Here is a 19,541-nt window from a genome sequence, read left to right as displayed (position 1 = left end):
ATCATGTGCTTCAAGCAATCCCAGTAGGTTGGTGTTAGTAGCCAACCTTGGTGATCTAGGAGTTGATGTAGGGTAGAGAAGGTCACCTGCTCATGCCAATCTACCAGGATTGCTTGATGCACACAATCACTTCCTGATGTTATCCCTGCCCACACATTCACATTTCCAGAGTACACATGACTCCCAAATCCTGGGAATATGATCATGAGAATCAGCCCAGGGAATCAACAAATGAGAGAATTTGTTTATGACTGCTCAACAGAAAGGAACTCCATATACAGCAGATTTGTGTAACAATCTCTGGAATGGGATGAATTTTATGTATACAAAAACACAAGTGATTAAATTCAACTCAGTAAATGCCAACCTACAGAGCCCCACATTTGTACTAACTAATCACTGATCAGGAATGATGTTTTGGAAAGATCATCATGCTTTTTTTTTTAACAGGCTACTGGCTTCCTAGTTATAAATTGCAACATTCTTGGGCGACTGGCCTACATTTATCTGTCTTGTATGGCCATCTGGAGAGTCTGAGAGTCCTGTTGAAGCACAAAGCAACCATCAACTGCAGACCCAATGGCAAAGCAGCAATCCACATCGCCTGTGAAGTAGGCAACCTGGATTGTGTCAAGATCCTCTGCAGTCATGGAGCAAAAATCAACTGCTATTCACTGAGTGGTCTTGCCCCACTGCATTTTTGTTCTACAAAACTGTCTATACCTTGTGCCCAACAACTAATATGGAGAGGTAAGTTCAGTTACAGACAATCTGTGACATAGCACTTCTGATTACAAAGGAGAGAATTGCATCTCTGAATGCTCCCCTAGATGGGCAAAAACAAACAAACCCTTGCACATGGAAAACTAGTATGCTGGGAAGACTGATACCATTTCCCTGATAAGTTAACTTTCACAATGCATTGGATTTCATCTCAGGACTGTGTTCAGAAAATGCAATTCCTCCTGAAGGAATTCAGATTCCTCCAGTCTAAAATGGTACAAACCTTCTATGTGCTCTCTCTCTCTCTCTCTCTCTCTCTCTCTCTCTCTCTATGTTTCTTTACTGCCTGATATAGATATCCCTAGGCAGTGAACAAAGTTAAAACATGACATGTAAAAACAATATAAAACAGTTAAAATTTATGAAACAGATAAAACAATCTCAGTGAATAAAAACATTAAAATCTAAATTTCAGTTAAAAGCCTCGGAAAGCAGGAATGTCTTGAGGGTCTTCCTAAAAGCAAGCAGAGAAGGAGATGCTTTTATTTCAACAGGGAGTATATTCCAGAACCCCGAGGAATATTCCAGAGCTTCCTCCAGGTTGTAGCTTTTCAGGCTTCAAAATGGGAACCAGTGCATTGTAGAAATTAGAATGTCAGACTGGGACTAGAGGCATCTGAGTTCAAATCTCCACTCAGTCATGAAGTTTACTGAATGACCTTGGGCCAATCACTTTCACTCACCTTGACCAAGCTCACAGGGTTGTTGTAAGAATCAAACGAGTGAGGAGAGTTTCTTTGAAGAAAGGGGTGGGATAAAAATGTAATAAAATGTGTGGCTCTTGGAATTACATTTATTTGTTGACAGAGTCAAGTCAATTGAATGTTTAAATTCTGATGCTGCAATCTGTTGGTCTCCTGTAGGTATAGCAGATCCAATTGGTTGGCTAATAGTGACCATACATATAGTTCAAACCAAGTAAAGAAAAAACCCAATAGATCAATAAAATGAATTCACTATTAAAATTAAATGAAATGAATTAACTTAGAAATTAAGTTTATGCGGCAGGAGGAACATGGGATTGGATTGAAAATGAACCAGTGGTTTAAAAATTATTCATTCTTATGCTCTAACAATATTTGTTGTTAACATACATCTTCCTGCTGAAAGACACACATTACTACAGCTGGCAGAAAGGTAAATTAATGGTGTCATTTTTATTCCCCATGAAGCTAATAAAGTTGACAGTAGGACTAAGATTGCTATCATGAGGCATGCTAGCAAAGTCCAAGGTAGTCTTGCAAAATGCAGCGTAAGCTGAATGTATACAAAATGACACAGTCCAAGTGACCCACTTTCAGTAAGAAGTATATTTAGGGACCAAATATTCATCCTGAAGCCACTCATGAAGCCACTCTGCAAAAGGAGAGACTTTAAACACAGGAAACGTAAGATGCAAAGGAAACTGAAGGAAGATTTTTAAACAAACAATGCAAAGCTGTTATTTAGGTCACGTTCTCATGATGACGAGGAGCGCAGTCCAAAAGCTAACCAGAGTCACCGAGCATCACGCGCTCCCACAGAGTGTGACCAGTGGTGTAGTTGCAAATTCAGAAGAGCAGGTGGTTTCCATGACAACCCCCATAGCCACACCCACCCCGACAGCCACGCCTCCCATGGCCATACCCCATCTATTATCATTGATGCAATAATTTGGGGGATTCTGTTAGAAGAAGTCAAGGATAGTTTCCTAAGCCTAAAGAACTTGAACCTTATGTGGTTATTCACCCAGAGAGCAGTCTGGATTATCAACCACAAAGAGTGGAGGGTATGCCTTGTAACAGAAGACAGGAAGAATGGTGATAAAATCAATTGCCGTCCAATATACAGTTATGTAGCAAACTGTTGGAATAGAAAAAGGAGCCTTTTTTTCCCATTTAGAAAGCAAAGGGCTAACCATTACGGAGTGGGGGAAGGAGATTATTGCTTGCTCAGCCAAGCAATAGACACAGAGAGAAAGAAACATGGAGGTGAGAGCTGCTGTAACTAGGTATGTGCAAAAACCAAGGCCTGTGCACTGGTTTGGCGCCAAACTGGTTCAGATGAGGTCCAAACCAGTTCAGGGCTAGGGGGAGGGGAGCGGGGAGTGGGGTCTTTTTTTAAAAGGAGAGCAGGTCTTTCCCTGCTCTCTGCTGCCACATGCAGCTTCCTGCTGCAGAGGCACTTGCCCCCTAACCCTGTGCATGGCTCCAGCATGCACATAGTTTCTACGCATTCGTGGGCACCACTGTGTGGTCAGCATGGTGTTGCTGACCACACAAATGGCACCCGCACATGCATGGAGGTCATGTGTGTGCCGGCACCATGCACAGGTTCCTGGGACAAGCGCTACCACAGCAGGAAGCTGCATGCGGCGTCAGAGAGCAGGTAAGGACCTGCTCTCCTTTTAAAAAAAGATCCCACTCCCCACTCACCTCTCTGCAGTGCTGAACTTGTTCAGCGCCAAAGCAGTGCACGAACTTCAGCTCGTGCATATCCCTAGCTGTACAAGCGGCAAGGAAGACAAAATTACTCACCACTCTTTCCTCTGCTTTGCATTCGTGTTGAGAACCTGGAAAAAGCAAAGCACTGGGACTGTGTCCTTGAAAATGAGTGTGGCACGAGAATCCAGATTTTCTGGGCAATCCCAGTCAAGGTGGTTGAGCAGTTCCAGGCAGTTTTGGATGATGCAGATTATCTAGGGCCATTTCAAACTGGCTTTCGTGTAGGCTATGGGGTTGAGACTGCCTTGGTCGATCTGATGGATGATCTCCAACTGGCTATTGACAGAGGGAGTGCGACTCTGCTGATCCTTTTGGCTTTCGATACCATCGAACATGGTATCCTTCCGGACCGCCTGAGGGAGGTGGGATTGAGTGGCACTGTTTTACAGTGGTTCCACTCCTACCTCTCTGGCAGATTCCAGATGGTGTTGCTTGGAGACTGTTGTTCTGCTAAGCGAGAACTGAAGTGTGGAGTCCCACGCGTCTCCATACTGTCTCCAATGCTTTTTAACATCTACATGAAACCGGTCGGAGAGATCATCAGGAGGTTTGGTGCTGGGTATTATCAATATGCTGATAACACCCAAATTTACTTCTCCATGCCAACCTCATCAGGAAATGGCATATCTTCCCTAAATGCCTGCCTGGAGGCAGTAATGGGCTGGATGAGGGATAACAAACTGAGGTTGAATCCAAATAAGACAGAGGTACTGACTGGGGGAGGGTGGGCAGGACCCAAGAGATGGTTTAGATTTATCTGTTCTGTATGGGGTTACACTCCCTGTGAAAGATCAGGTACGTAGCTTGAGAGTGCTCCTGGACCCAAAGCTCCCCCTGGTTTCTCAGGTTGAAGCGATGTCCAGGAGCGCTTTTTATCAGTTTTGGTTGATACATCAGCTACGTCTATTTTTAGAGGTGAATGACCTTAAAACAGTGGTACATATGCTGGTAACGTCCAGGCTTGACTACTGTAATGCACTCTATGTGGGGCTGCCTTTGTACATAGTCCGGAAACTACAGTTGGTACAGAATGCGGCAGCCAGATTGGTCTCTGGGACAACACAAAGGGACCACATAACACCGGTTCTAAAAGAACTGCACTGGCTGCCAATATGTTTCCAGGTGAAATACAATGTGCTGGTTATTACCTATAAAGCCCTTAATGGCTTGGGTCCAGGCTATTTGAGAGAGCGCCTCCTTTGTCATAATCCCTGCCGCCCATTACGATCTTCTGGAGAGGTCCGGTTACGATTGCCACCAGCTCGTCTGGTGGTGACCCAGGACCAGCTTTCTCTGTGGCTGCCCCAGGACTTTGGAATAAGCTTCTTGCTGAAATAAGAACATTCTCCTTCTTCAGGAAGAACCACAAGACCCTCCTATTCTCTCAGGCTTTTAATTAGAATTAATTTTAATAATTTTAAAAACTTGTTTTAATAATTTTATTCTGTTTTTATTGTCATGTATTTTAATTTGTGACTTTTAAATATTTTAAATATTGTACACATATCAGGTGGTATAAAATATGATAAATAAGTAAGTAATAAGTAAGTAAATAAATAAATCACTGCACTTGCACTGCATATAACCAGGATAGATAACAAAGATCTGATCTGGTTAACTATCTGAATGCCTAACCTGTCCTTTTAATTTCAATGGTGCGACTTTGAGTAATTTTCCTCATCACATCAGATATCATCTCTCTATTTTTAATAATTTAAAAACAGTTTTCTATATGAGTGAAACCGGGCCAAACTTTTAACCAAACTTTGAGAGCCCGTGTGGTGTAGTGGTTAGAGTGCTGGACTAGAACTGGGGAGACCTGAGTTCAAATCCCCATTCAGCCATGATATTCACTGGGCGACTCTGGGCCAGTCACTTCTCTCTCAGCCTAACCTACTTCACAGGGTTGTTGTGAGGAGAAACCTAAGTATGTAGTACACCTCTCTGGGCTCCTTGGAGGAAGAGCGGGATATAAAATGTAACAAAAATGAACCACAACTTGATGAGAATTCATTAAGGCTATTGGAGGCGGGATGCTGTCCATGAGCCACCAGCTAGCCTTCCCAGCTCTATATAACACAAGATACATAAGTCATGAGGCTTGGGGGCGGTGGAACCAATGCTAATTCTGCTGTTTGAAAAGAAGGCACAACCTTTCCTCCAGTTCAGCTGCTCATTACCCTCATGGTCACTCCAAAGTATGCAGACAAGGATAAGCAGTGGGTGCAGAGCCCATGTGGAGTAGAGACAGTTTTAAAGGGCCACTGGCCAGCAGCTGGTTTCATGACTTTGAGGCCATTACAGTGAACACGCACTCTGCAAAGCTTTACCCCTGTCTCCACAGAGGCAACGTACCTAATAGATGATGGAACTGTTATCAAATCTTCTTGAGCTAGATCTTAAAAAACAGGGAGGTACAGATGAGAGGAGATACTCTCTCAAGTATCCTAGTTCCTCGCCAAGACTTTAAACTTAGCACCACTTAGTTTGTTGAAATTATTATTATTATTATTATTATTAATAATAATTCAATTTCTATACCGCCCTTCCAAAAATGGCTCAGGGCAGTTTACAAAGAGAAATAAAATAAATAAAATGGCTCCCTGTCCCCAAAGGGCTCACATTCTAAAAAGAAACATAGGACACATACCAGCAACAGTCACTAGAAGTACTGTGCTGGGGGTGGATAGGGCCAGTTACTCTCCCCCTGCTAAATAAAGAGAATCACCAAGGTAAAAAGTGCCTCTTTGCCCAGTTAGCAGTGGTAACCAAATTTAGCCCCAAAGAGGTAACCAATGAAGATCAAATAGAATCAGAATTATATATCCTGTGGCGAATCCCAGAGATTATGCTGGCTGCCACATTCTGGACCAAGTTTAGCTTCTGAACAACCTTTAAGGGCAGCCCCAAGAAGAACACATTACTGTAGTCTACACAGGGGATTATGGAGACAAGCACTAAGGTGGCCAGATCCTTGTTTACCCAGGATGGGGTGAAGACTCATAGGGTTTCAGATTCCTCGCCTCCCAGCTTTCAAGCAACCAAAAGCTATAGAGCTATGACATTTAGAAACTCTCAGCATTGTAGTCTACAATTCCAAGTTTCTCGCGGCAAGAATTAATATCTAACTGAAGCATTATATCGATTTTGCAGGGTACAGCTGCACATTATCCACTAGATGGAGATGTTGTTCCAACTGAAATATAAATGGATCATGAAATTTGCTGAAAGCTGCTTCAAACTTGGCAAGATGTTTGTACAGAAAGCCCTTTTGTGTAGAAAAAAACATGGAACCCACCATTGTGTGTGACTGATGACTGCACACATCTGCTGCATATATGTAGCAGGATACATACATGTGTGATTATCACATGGTAAAATCTACAACCTGAGGGGTACCTTGGTTAGTCTGCAAAAATTGCAAAGTGGGCACCTTAAAGGAAGCGGGTACCTTAAAGCCTGAGATATTTATTGTGTCAAGATGCATCTGGAGAAGTGGGATCTAGTCTATGAAAACTTATGTCATGATAAATCCAGTCACCTTTTAGGTGCCACAAGATTCTTTGTTGTTAAACGGGGCTTTTCATAGGCCAGGAGTATAAAAACAGGATAACCCGGCCTTCATTATGCATTGGCACAATTCCAGGAGGGCTGTACCACACTGTATTTCTGTTGCTGACCTAAAATCGTTTTGTGTCTCTGGGTGAGAATACTGAGGATATTTTTAAATTTTAAAAAATGCATTCACCCCAGTCAAAGATCTACTTAAGAGAAAAACAATAGTGTACAGGGTTTAGTTCTTTAATGGTCCCCGGCAATTATGTGCCTTGAATATTTATATACCACTTTTCAACAAAAGTTCTCAAAGTGGTTTATATAGAAAAATAAATAATAAATGAAGTTGCTTCCCTGTGCCCAAAGGGCTCTCAATCTAAAAACAAAAACAAAGTAGACACCAAGAACAACCCCTGAAGCTCCCTGTTGGGGTTGGATAGGGACATTTGCTCTCCCTCTGCTAAATACAAGATAATCACCACTCAAAAGGCAAAGTACAGGGGTGTGTGCATCTTTCTGATGCTCTTTTAATTTCCCCCCACTTTGGAACAGGTGCAGATGTGAATATAAAGACAAACAATCCAGAGGAAGAAACCCCCCTCCACACAGTCACTCGTTGTGGCATCCCTGAAATGGTGGCTTTTTACGTAGAGCAGGGCGCTGCGGTTGATTCTCCAAACGCCCACAGAGAAACCCCGCTGGCTTGCGCTGTTTATTGGGCCCTCAATGGTAAGGAACAGACCTACAGCTCAGACCACCATCTGATCTGTAGGATGCTGCTCGACTACAAAGCAGATGTCAATTCACGGGACGAAGATTTCCGGACGCCACTCCACAAGGCGGCCTGGAACTGTGACCATGTACTGTTGGACATGTTGCTTGAGGCAGGAGCAGAAGCCAACCTGATGGATGACAACGGTTGTGCTCCCTTACAGTATGTACTGAAAGTGACAGGTGTGCGAGCAAGTGCCCAGCCTGAGGTTTGTTATCAGTTGCTTCTAAATCATGGAGCTGCAAGGATCTATCCTCCACAATTCCATAAGGTAAACCATTAAAACGAGCTTAACCCACGCAGAGCATCTGTGCACTAGTACTTGATTGCTCCCTTCACCCCCTGCCACAGCCCTCCTCACCTCAGAGATCTCTCCACCCTCACCTGAGCTGCACTCCTGCTCCTCTTCCTCCATCCCATTGCTTCCATCCCCTTCACCCCTCTTGGTCACTCCTCCATCCCTTTACTCCATCCCCCTCACCCCTCTTGGCCACGGTTGCAGTGTTGCTGGCACCTGTTGGCCAAGCTGCAGCCCCCTATACCCAGAGACCTCCCCACTCTCACCCGAGCCCTGCTCCTGCTCCTCCCCACAGGAGTAGCAGCAGCAGTGGTTGAGAGGGACCTGCCTCGCTGCCGCCACTGCCATGGCTGCTCATTCCCCTCAGGCTGCTTACAGGCTCGGACCCGTCCCTCATGCTTCCTTCTTTCTCTCTTCCCCTCCCTTCATTTTTTCTCTCTCTCTCCTCCATGCACTCTTTCCCCCTCTCTCCCTGTTCCTGAGTTAACAGATCTTGTTCATATTATTTCCTCATCTAATTCACACAATGACAGCCTCCTTCTCCTGAAGGGGCTCTTTCCTCCCCCACGACCCCTCTCTTTGCAGACACCTGCCCACTATCCTTTTTTATATATAGATTCCTCTCCTCTACAATCAAGAACATCTTCCAACTAGTAATAGTTACATTCCAACTGACCTTAACCATTACAGGCTCCTCCTCCCTCTCTGCATATGGAATCCCCACTGCCCAATCACCACAGTGCTTCTGCTTGCGAACTCTCATGAGAGCTGCCACACACAGGATTAGCCACGGGTACGCTTTAGATAATTATATATAGAGATAATAATACTTAGCACCTGCATCACACTTTCTAGTGTTTAACATGCTTCACATGTCTTATAGGAACATAGGAAGCTCCATTATACTGAGTCAGATTAATACTGAACTCGATCGATTGGTCCATCGATCGAGTTCAGTATTGTCTTCACAGACTGGCAGCGGCTTCTCCAAGGTTGCAGGCAGGAGTGTCTCCCAGCCCTATCTTGGAGATGCCAGGGAGGGAACTTCCCTGCCATTTCTCTTTCTTGAGTAGGAAGATCTGGCCACAATTACCCAAGCCTTAGTCACGTCACTGCTGGATTACTGTAACGCTCTCTACATAGGGTTGCCCTTGAAGAATATTCTGAAACTGCAGCTAATGCAGCTAGAATTTTATCTGGAGCTGCCCGCTGGGATCACATCACACCCATTTGAAAAGAGCTGTACTGGCTGCCAATTTGTTTCCGGGTCCAATTCAAGGTGCTGGTTTTGACCTTTAAAGCCCTTAACAGTTTGGGCCCTGGATACCTGAGGGACCACCTGCTTCCAAAGGTTGCTGCCTCCTTGACGAGGTCGTCGTGGAGGGGGGCTCTGCTCCAGGTGCTGACAATGTCAGCAACGAGGGAGGCTTGGCTGTCATGCACGTGGGACAGGGCCTTCTCAGTTGTTGCTTGCTACCACAAGGCCTCTCGTTGCAATCTTTAGAACAACCCTCTAAATAAGCAATTATTATCACCCCCATAATGCAGATGGAGGCTGAGATGAAATGACTTGCCCAAGGCCATCTTGTAAGTTTATGGCAGAGGTGAGACCTGAACTGAGAGTGTCCTGATTCATGGCTCAGGGGACTTCCAGACGTGTGTACATGGGACCCAGATGATGTTCAATTTTGCAGCACCATCTGCTGGCCATTTGCTGCAAACCTGAGATGGGAAGCAATTCTTTTCAGACTAGCTTCAGTACTTATAAGATGTCAAAAGAGTCTATTTTCATCACAAACTGGCAGCAAATGGCCAGCAGATGGTGCTGCAAAATTGTGCAACTGAGAGTACATCATCTGGACCCCACATACATGAGTGAAAATAACTTCTGTTTTCAAATGGAATTCTTCTCCATCTGAAAGCATATTTAGACACTACACTACATCAGCTCTCCAAACTTAGTGTAAGTGCATCTTTTTCAGTAGAAATGAGGAATGGCATGGTGGCTGACTCCCTTCTTCCTTTCAGTGTGGATCTGAAACTGTCCTGATTAGGAAAATTGATTTCCTAATATCAATTTTTTCTGACGTTCTTTATGCTTTTCAAAATGTTCTTGTAAGTCCTGACAAGACTTTCACCATCTGGTTCTTTTAAAGCAAGGTCATACATAGGTCAGTGCTTCTTGTTTCTAAACCTGATTGCAGGTTTTTTCACATGTTGTTGTGAAATATTCCATTTTCCATAGTGGTGGGGGAGCATTACACCTGGTAGTGGCTGATGGGGTGGGTGGGGAATGTCATTTTCACTTCAGTTACGTACCGGGAAGCCATTATGTGTAGAAAGCCATTAAGCTATTGTAGGAATATTCCATAGTACGCTATAGAAAGCCATTGCCCATTATACTGGGAAGCCATCACTTAGTAGGATATGCTGCATTTAATAATAATGACCAACAGGATGTGAACCGTTCCAGCGCTGGAACCCTCCATCCTGGTACTACTGTGGACTCATAAGGCAGCCCTGATGCTGTTGAAAACAAGCAGTTGCATAAGCAGTGGATGAGAATAACTGAAGTAGCACACAACTCATTCTCAGGAGCATTGGGGCTGCCTTTTGTTCATTCATTCATTTATTCATTCATCATATTTCTATACCGCTATATGCATCTTTTGAGTCTGCAGCAGCATTGGCATGGAGCATTACAGTGCAACACATCAGTAATACACTTAAAAAGTGGACCTCTAAATGAAATACACAAAATTAATTCATAGTGAGCAGTTCCATACATAGTACATAATGAGCAGTGCTATAATAATAGCCACATTCTTTTAAAAATGGACACATCAGAATTCCAAATTTTCATTGGGCAAGCCAGGATAGCATTCTGCTAGTGTGATGCAAGAACACAGGTGACGCGAAACTGTTTGTGCTACTCCACAAGTGTTATGCAACCACGACCAGAAGAGGAACCACTCATGGTACAAGCATTCACAGAATATCACTGTGAACAGTAAACCCTTCCCCATTATGGTCTCATCACTCCTTAGTGGTCCCATTCTTGCATATTTCTCTGGTACTGTGGACATTTATATACAGTATAAAACAGATATAACAGTTTTAACAGCTGGTTTTATTTTGTTTTTGTTGTGTTCCTTCAAAGGCCTTAGAGCCTTTGAAGTCAGGTTGTATATAAATTAAATAAATAAGTAAATATGCGACGAATAACTAACTTGATTATTAACACCATTGCAAACCACCCTATAGTTGTTAGCTCCCAAAAGGCGCAGGGCCACTATAAGAGCAACCTTCTCTGGGACGTATGCAGGATTTTGCAAGAGGTTGTACGATACGTTGCACAACAAATACCTAGTGCACAAATACCTAGTGCACCATGTTGCACTAGTGCTGGCCCAATATTTTCTGCTAGCAGGGCTCATAGTTATAAAATAAGAGTTGATTCGATAAAACATCTAATAATAAGAACACAGTCGCAACCTGAGTGACTGAAAAGCATCAAAAGTTCATAGAATAACAGATTCTGGAGGTCTTCTACTTCATACCTCTAGTTCTGGAGGTCTTCTCATTTTCTAGTCCAGCCCACTGTTCAGTGTAAGAATCTGCGACAGCATCCCTGATTGATGGCCATAAGAGGCTTGTAGAATCTAGTTGTGGTCTACAAGGACAAGACAATGGAGCTGAATCAGGAATATTAACAGTTTAATGAGATAGAGATGGTGTACCGAGAGGCAAATGCAGTCTGCCTTCAGTTCTCGTCTTGCTGCTGGCTGTTTGTTAGCCCCACCTCTACTCCAGGAGTGGCATACAGGTAACTAAAGCCCCATTCAAAAGCTGGCCTCAAGCAAGGAACGGATTAACCAAAAACACCACAAGGCTCAGTCAGCACTGGACTTAAATTGTCAGTTGCCTCTTCCATAAGGTCAAAGCCTGCGAGTGAGCAAAACTCCACTCAGACTCTTAACAAACCCACAGAGATGTTCATAAAATTAGAATGCCATTTGCAAAAACTGATGAAGACATTCTTCCTGAATAGAGGTAGAAATAAAAATGAGTTATTCTCAATGAATGTGTCAATGAATGTTATATTAATATATATCTGAATATTCTATAGCTCCTTCCATGAGCAGTGGGCGACTATCCAGAAGTGGTTTTAAGTCAATCAGCAGCTGCCTCATTGGGCTACACCACTGGGGCTGGCTTTCAGTTTGCACAGCAGCCTCGGTGGGTCCCTAAATATAGTGTTAGCTACTCAATAAATTTTATAAATGTGTGTACTTGTATAGAATAGATTCTGCTTCAGTGATTCAGAACAAGGGCAGGGTGTCATTTCTGCAACTGCTAAACCTTTCTTTACAATCTTGAGGTTTAGAAATTGCTTTTTTTAAGTTAAAAAAAGCTGAAATACTTTAGACTAGCTGGGCCGGGCACAGAGCATCTGCACCTCTAGTTCTCCCCCACTGCTGTTTTCCTTGCCTGCCCACCAACACCGTTGTCGTTGTTTTCTCCCTCCCTCCGCCCATCCGCCCACTGTTGTCGTTTTCTCCCCTCACCTGCCGCCACCGTTTTCTACCTGCCCACCTGTCTGGTGCTGCCGCTTTCCTCTTCCCCGTGGGCAGCTCGCTCGTGAACTCTCGTGAGAGCTGCCACGCATGGGATTAGCGACGGGCATGCCTAAGAGAAATATAGATAGATAGATACTAAGTCCCACACCAAATTATCTACTTACATGATAACCTGTGGGTGTATTAATATACACAGCAAGGGGTGTAGCAAGCTTCAAAGCCTCCCTGGGGCAAAATTTGGGGATGGGCAACCCCCTGTCCACCTGTCCACCTTCTACACCACCCATCTGCCTGGCTGGCCAACAGCCTTAACCACTGCTGCTGACACTACCCACCCAACTGCCTGCTTGCTTGCCTGCCTTCTTCTTTGCTACCTGGGTGCATGGGTCCCTCCCCTGCTAACTTGGCAAAGAGGCACCTTTTTAACATGCTGATTCTCTTTATTTAGCAGGGGAAGAGTAACTGGCCCTATCCACCCCCCAGCACAGTACCTCCAGTGAAGGTTGCTGGTGTAGATCATGTTTCTTTTTAGATTGTGAGCCCTTTGGGACATGGATCCATCTTACTTACTTACTTACTTACGTATTTATTTATTATTTCTCTGTGTAAAACGCTTTGGAAACTTTTGTTGAAAAGCAGAATATAAATATTTGTTGTTGTTGTCAGCAGCCTTCACTGCCATCCACCTGGCTGCCTTTGCCACAGCCATGCCTACGCACTGGAGCAGCCTGATGACATCACCAAGCTGGTGTGTAGGTGCGGACTCAGTGGGGCTGGGCTTTAGATGCCAGTGAGAACAGGCCGCCTGAGCAGTGACAGGGTAGTAATAGCGCTGATGCAGCCAGCCACACACACTGTACCTGTCACAATTGTCCCTACGCTCCTGTACAGCTTTAATATAATACCTACTATATGGATTCCACAGCATTAGTCTGTTACACCAAAGGAAGCAAGAAGTTATATATAGCCACATGAAGTTCTAGAGTGAAAGAATGGAAAGGAATAGTTAGAAGAAAAACAAACACAAAATCCGTCTCCTCTTTGGCGCTGTCTCGGGGTGATTCGAATTCTTGGAAGGAATAGTGATTTTGGTCAGTGTAGGAGGAACTGTTTCCTAGATGTCATTAATATCTGTAAGAACTATACCCAGTGTTGGAGAAGGAATGGCATCAATGCATCAATGAACAGGACTTAAAAAAACCCCCACATAGTTTCTAGAAATCAACGACATTCCAAAAGATGGTGTATATTTCTCTTCACAGGTTTTGCAGGCCTGTTCTTCTTATCCCAGAGCAATTGAGGTCATTGTGAATTCATATGAACACATCAAGTCCACAAGCAAGTGGCGAGCAGCTATACCTGACGATGTCTTTGAGGTAAACCTTTAATGATGCGTGACTGATTATGAAACATACTGGTAGCATCTCCTATAAGTCAGTGCCTTTGTTAAAAATGAATGTTTAATAGGGGATTAGTGTTGACAACAGGATTCTGGTTAGTTCATAATTACTATGAGAACTCTAAGCCGCATTCCTCGAACTGTCTCCTAGGGAAAGTAACCCAAAGGGTATGTACAAATATACATAGCTTGAGTGTTGAGCCTACTGTGGATTCATACTCACTCCTCTTCTTTTTTGGCTGGACATACAGCCTTCTTCAGAGAATCAAGCTCAGGAGCAGAAACTGTTTTCATCAGAAATGGGCTGTGTACAATGCTGATTGTCTAGCCCTTGTGACAATCAGTAAGCCTTTCCCCCTCCCTCACTGCAGCATTGTTTGAAGTTGAAAAACTAAATGGACTGACTTTTTCTTTTTAAAAAGATAGAAATGTTAACCAGATGAACACAATCGGTGCATGAAAACGTCTGCTTTAAAAAAATCAAAAATCCGATGCCTACCCAAAGCATTGGGGGTGGGATAAAAAATCAGTACTGGATTCAAAGCAAGATGCCACTAAATACCACTTGCAGGGGAGCATAGCAGGAGAGAGGGCATGCCCTCACCTCTTGCCTGTGGGCTTCTCAAAGGCATCTGATGGGTCACTGTGGGAAACAGGATGCTGGACTAGATGGGCTTTGGGCCTGATCCAGCAGGGCTGTTCTTATGTTCCTTTGAGTCATTAGAGGAGTGGAGAAGAAAAGAAGAAATAATTACACTGACCCCTTGTACAGGGAACAATCCAGCCACTTCTTAGTCCAATGGAATTCAGTGGGAAGACAGAAAAGCAAATGATTATTTCATACAGTTGAAATCGATGGGCAGGATTCAGACTAAATTAGTTATGACTAAGCACCATTGAAATAAAAGAGATGACTAAGGAAGTCCCATTAATTTCAATAGGATATAGTCATAACTATCTTAATCTGGATCCTACCCAAAGAAATGCAAAAGTTTCGCTAGGCTGCAACATAAGTGAGATAAAAGTTTAGCTGGTGAGGTAAAGGTTTAGCTAGACTGCAACATAAGTGAGGTAAGTAAAAAGTAAAATGATACTTCAAAACAGCTATTCAGAAGTACTCTGCATTTTCAAAACAGGCATTGAGACAATGGCTGACATCCAGACTAATGCTGTGCTAGTACAATGAACAAAATTACCCACACACAAACACAAAAGTTGTGTAGCTACATGGATGCACACTGTTGTGCAATCCCTTGCACTCTCGGTCACCTTGCACAAACACTGTGCTTACAGGGATAGCAGAACATGATGCAGACATCTACTGCTGTGCCTTTTTGTGCAAGTGTGCCCTGTTGCATGAGCACAACACTAGTCTGGATCAGTTTCAGTTTGTAATTGGTTTGGTTGACTGTATTATTATTTTTAGTTCTCAGTTGTTAGCTACTACTACTACTACTACTACTACTGTCATCCCTTGCCAACTGCAAGGGTTCCATTCCAGCAAAACCCTGCTGTTAGCAATTTCGTGGTTGGAGAAGCATTAAAGTCTATGGAAAATGGGGTTAGGGGAACTGTGATAGCAAAAACACTGAAAAATAAAGGGGGACATGCTTTTTAAATAGGCAAATACCATTAAAAATCCTTTAATATCACCAAGAGTCACTAACAGGAATGAGCAGATTGAATCTTTGGAAATGTTTTAAATGCCCCCCCTGCCCCAAAACACACACACACACACCCCACTCAAATGCATTTTAAATCAGCAAGGGTCAGTAAGAGGAATGAGCAGATTAAACCTCTGAACCCCTGCAAACCACTTGTAAACAAAAACGCCCCAAAGCACTAAAAAAAAACCCTCACCAACAGCGGATACTCGGGTTGCGGTTGGCGAGACCGGGCACAGTTTCCCATACTCAAAACTGCGGTTGGGAAAACCATGGTTGGGGAGGGATGACTGTACTACTTACTACTACTATGCATATGTATCTGGTTATCGACTGAAAGAGACTGAAACTGAAATACAAGTTTGGAATGCAAGCTTCCGACTTAGTGCAACTAGGTGGTGCAACAGCCTTTCACTAGCACATGTTTGCACAAGTGCAGCGTTCGTCTGGATGTTGGTCAGTGCTTCAAATCTCATTCTTAATTGACAGGTTCTAACCTGCTCAAATAAGAGACATCAGATTATGTGCGATAAATCAAGAGTATTCTTCACTTGTTCTTCTGGCTCTGGAAGGTCAGAATAGTTGGCTTGTCTCCATAAAGCAGTGGTCTTCACTCGTTTTTAAGTGGGGGACACATCGGCCAATAGATAGATAGATAGATAGATAGAATCAGTGTGAGAGCCATTACTCACTATGTTGACTCTCTGCACTGCTGTGCTTTCCCCAGCATTGCCTCTCTTTAAGACAGGGCTGCTCAACTTCGGCCCTTCTGTAGATGTTGGCCTACAACTCTCATAATCCCTGGCTATTGGCCATTGTGGCTGGGGATTATGGGAGTTGTAGTCCAAAAATACTTAGGGGGCCACATTTGAGCAGGCCTGCTTTAAGAGAAATGGAGTCCTCCTGAGCCTCAGTGCTATCTTGGAAGGCATGCATGGAGCACCACTGGGAAGTGTAGTCCTTCTTAGCACTTCCTCCATAGCGCTCTGTGGGGAAAGTGCTGAAAAGGACTACACTTCCCAGCATTCTTTGTGCAACTTTCAAGATGACACTGTTGCTTAGGAGGGTCCCCTTTTCCTTTAAAGGAAGTGAAGCGCTGGGCAAAGACAGCACAGTGGGAACAAAGTGCCTTCATGTTGTGCCAGGGGGGATTTGGCTGTGCAGAGTGTTTGGCCTTGGCCAAAGGTACACACAGGCCTCCTAAATAATTTGTCGAGGAGCTGCACCTAGGGTCGATGGAAGCTGCTGCTAGCTTACAGATGTTGCAGTGAAGAGCACTGTCTCAAAGGCTCCTTTTCAATGGCATGATGGACAAGTTACACAATATTGCACTGAGAAGATGACACTTTTTCTCCAGATTCTCCCTGTGTGTAGGAGAACTATATCAGCCATAAACGTATTTTGTTTTATCTTTTGCAGGTGTACAAGGATTTTTACGAGTCTCTTTTTGAGGTGTGTGCAAATACACCAAGATCATTGAAGCATTTAACCCGATGTGCTATTCGAAGAATACTGTTCAGCAAATGCCACAAAGCAGTCCCTTTACTTTTCATTCCACCCACACTTAAGAAGTATTTGCTCTTAGAACCAGAAGGAATAGTATATTAAGCTTTGTCAAATATGTTTTCTGATCATTTAAGTTTGTCATACCGAAGTGTGCTGACATGGAAGGAGTTGAATTCAAAGTTTTGATGACAAAGCCAGACCCCAAGTTCATGGCCAAAATTTTATACACGGGATCTGAGTCCATATAGCTCCTGATTACGCAAAAAGCTTGAATCTACTGGGCACTGAAGTTAACATTTGCAGAGCTGTTTCATGATAGATCTCACTTGCCACCCAAAGCAATAAATGGAACAGTGGGGGGAAAATTAGGTCAAATTTTCCATCTGTTCTCAGATTTATGTGACTGAACTACATGTATAACTGCTTTGAAAATTCTAGTTTTCAGTGATCCATACAAAGCAAATCACATGGAGAATTATGTGATTAAAAGACCATGATTTTATTTTAATAACCTTTGGAATAAAGAACTAATCCAAATGCCAGCATCTAGTGGCTAGCCAGAACTATCCATTTATTAAAACAATGTGCTGAAACTGATACACCAGTATAGTTATTTGTGGCTTCTTGGCTGCTTCAACAGTCCTGCTAGATAGCAGCTTCTGCTCATCAATCATCATCATCATGAAACATTTTTAGGACATTTTAGAACACGTTTAGGCTGCAGTACATCTGTGTTATTTTCTGATGTGGAATGAGGAATTTATGACATATTGACATCATTTCAGCCTTCAGTCATTGTGGCTGGGGATGATGGGAGTAGGCTGTGCCAAATTGTGATTTGGCTGCCAAATCACGGGGCATCTCCCTGGAAAAACCAAGGGCTTACACAGCTCCTTTAAAGTGGAGGAGAGCAGGTCCATAGCTGCTGCTCCAGTGCTTGCTGCCATTGCTGTCATCCTGGCACTCCCTCCAGCTATGCCTGCGCACCAGCGGAGTGTCTCCCAGTTGCCCTTGCATGACGCTGGCATGCACATGGCCTCTGCATGTAGCAACCATGCTGGCCATGCAAATGGCTGCTGAACATGCACACAGGGCATGTGCATGCCGGTGTCCTGCAGGGGCAGCTGGGGGATGCCCCGTCAGTGGGCGGGCATAGTTGGGGGAGCTGAGGAGGAGCAGGTATGGATCAGTGTTCCCTCTAACAGGGATTTCCAGATGTTGTTAACTACAACTTCCAGAATCCCCAAGCAAAAGCCCAACTCTCAGAATCCCCCAGCTGGGGACTGGGGATTCTGGGAGTTGTAGTCAACAACACCTGGAAATCCTTGTTAGAGGAAACCCTGGTATGGACCTACTCTCCTCCACTCTAAAGGGGCTGTGTTAGCTCTCAGATTTGGCAGCTGAATCGTAATTTGGCACATCCCTAGATGTGAGTTCTAGTCCAATAATATCTGGGGACCCAAATTTGGTATAAGCTGTTGTGTCCTTTCCAGTGCTACAGTCTATTTCTTGATCTTGAAATCAAGACATCTAGTATTGTGAGGTAGTTCTGCAGGTCGTCAAAAATGCAGGGGGAGAGCTAATGGTGTTCCAAAGCGTGTACGGAACACAGGATGCCAGGGTCCACTGGGGCTACCAGGGGTGCCATTGCAAGCCCCCCATTCACTTCTGCCACGCCCCCTATCCTACATACTGTGCTGAAGCCCACCCCCACCCCGGTAGCTCCAGAGTGCTGCACTCCTCAGCTCCCCATCCCTGGTAGTACCACATACCACTCTGCTCTTGCCTTCTTACCAGCCAGAAGTTGCTGCTGTCCCTGTGAGCTGGTTAGGAATGGAGAATGCATGTGCCCTGGGTCCCAGCCAGCTCAGGGTCAGAAGCTGACCCTGAGTGGCTGGTAAGCGGGCAGGAACATGGGGAAGCATGATGCCACTGGGAATGGGGAGTGTGGCGCACTGCCAGGGGGGTGCCTGTGTGAACACAGGCCTCCTGTCTCCTAGCTACACCACCGCAAAAATGTACAAGAAGTGCTGAAATCATCCGTATGAAATTTGTCTGTATAATCAAAGAGCCACTAATTGAGATTTGATACATGGAGCATCGATTGTGTGTTTTATGTGGGCAGATAAGGTACCCTCAATATATAGTTTCTGCATATTTGCACTGTGTGTATGTACAATGAGAGCCCAGAGCCAGTCACATTTCTGTATGCTGTATACATGCAGTTAAAAGAAGGAGAAGAAGTGTCATTGTGCTCTCACATTTTATATATTTAATTGTGGAAACACTGTAAATCTGCATGGGCTTCAACTAATCCAAAACGGCTGAAGCAGTCCTGAAACAAGGAACTAAAGAAAAGGCATCTGCCACTGAGCTGAATCTCCTATTAGGAGCAGGAAAAGAGAGGGAGGAGTCATATTTGAAATCTGAATGTATAATTCTATTCATTGATGCTGACAGAGTGAGCATTTGGAGAAGGGAGCTCTCAGGGGGGAACAATA

The 19,541-nt window shown here is 44.0% G+C and overlaps 1 protein-coding gene across 2 annotated transcripts in view; it reads left to right on the top strand.

The window, feature by feature from the left end:
• ASB4 (ankyrin repeat and SOCS box containing 4) overlaps positions 1–17,637 on the top strand; it is a 37,217-nt gene extending 19,580 nt beyond the window's left edge. For both annotated transcript variants that reach the window (XM_053265051.1, XM_053265050.1), the window contains exons 2-5: positions 451–750; positions 7,374–7,864; positions 13,734–13,847; positions 16,954–17,637. In XM_053265051.1, the coding sequence (XP_053121026.1) occupies positions 451–750; positions 7,374–7,864; positions 13,734–13,847; positions 16,954–17,142 (1,094 nt within the window). In that variant the 3' untranslated portion in view covers positions 17,143–17,637. The remainder of the gene's footprint in view (positions 1–450; positions 751–7,373; positions 7,865–13,733; positions 13,848–16,953) is intronic.
• Positions 17,638–19,541: the final 1,904 nt, after the last annotated feature.

This window comes from Hemicordylus capensis, chromosome 6 (assembly GCF_027244095.1).
Source record: "Hemicordylus capensis ecotype Gifberg chromosome 6, rHemCap1.1.pri, whole genome shotgun sequence".
NCBI classification, from domain to species: Eukaryota; Metazoa; Chordata; class Lepidosauria; order Squamata; family Cordylidae; genus Hemicordylus; species Hemicordylus capensis.
The sequence above is the reverse complement of the archived record's forward strand: the minus strand, read 5'-3'. Positions and strand labels throughout refer to the sequence as shown.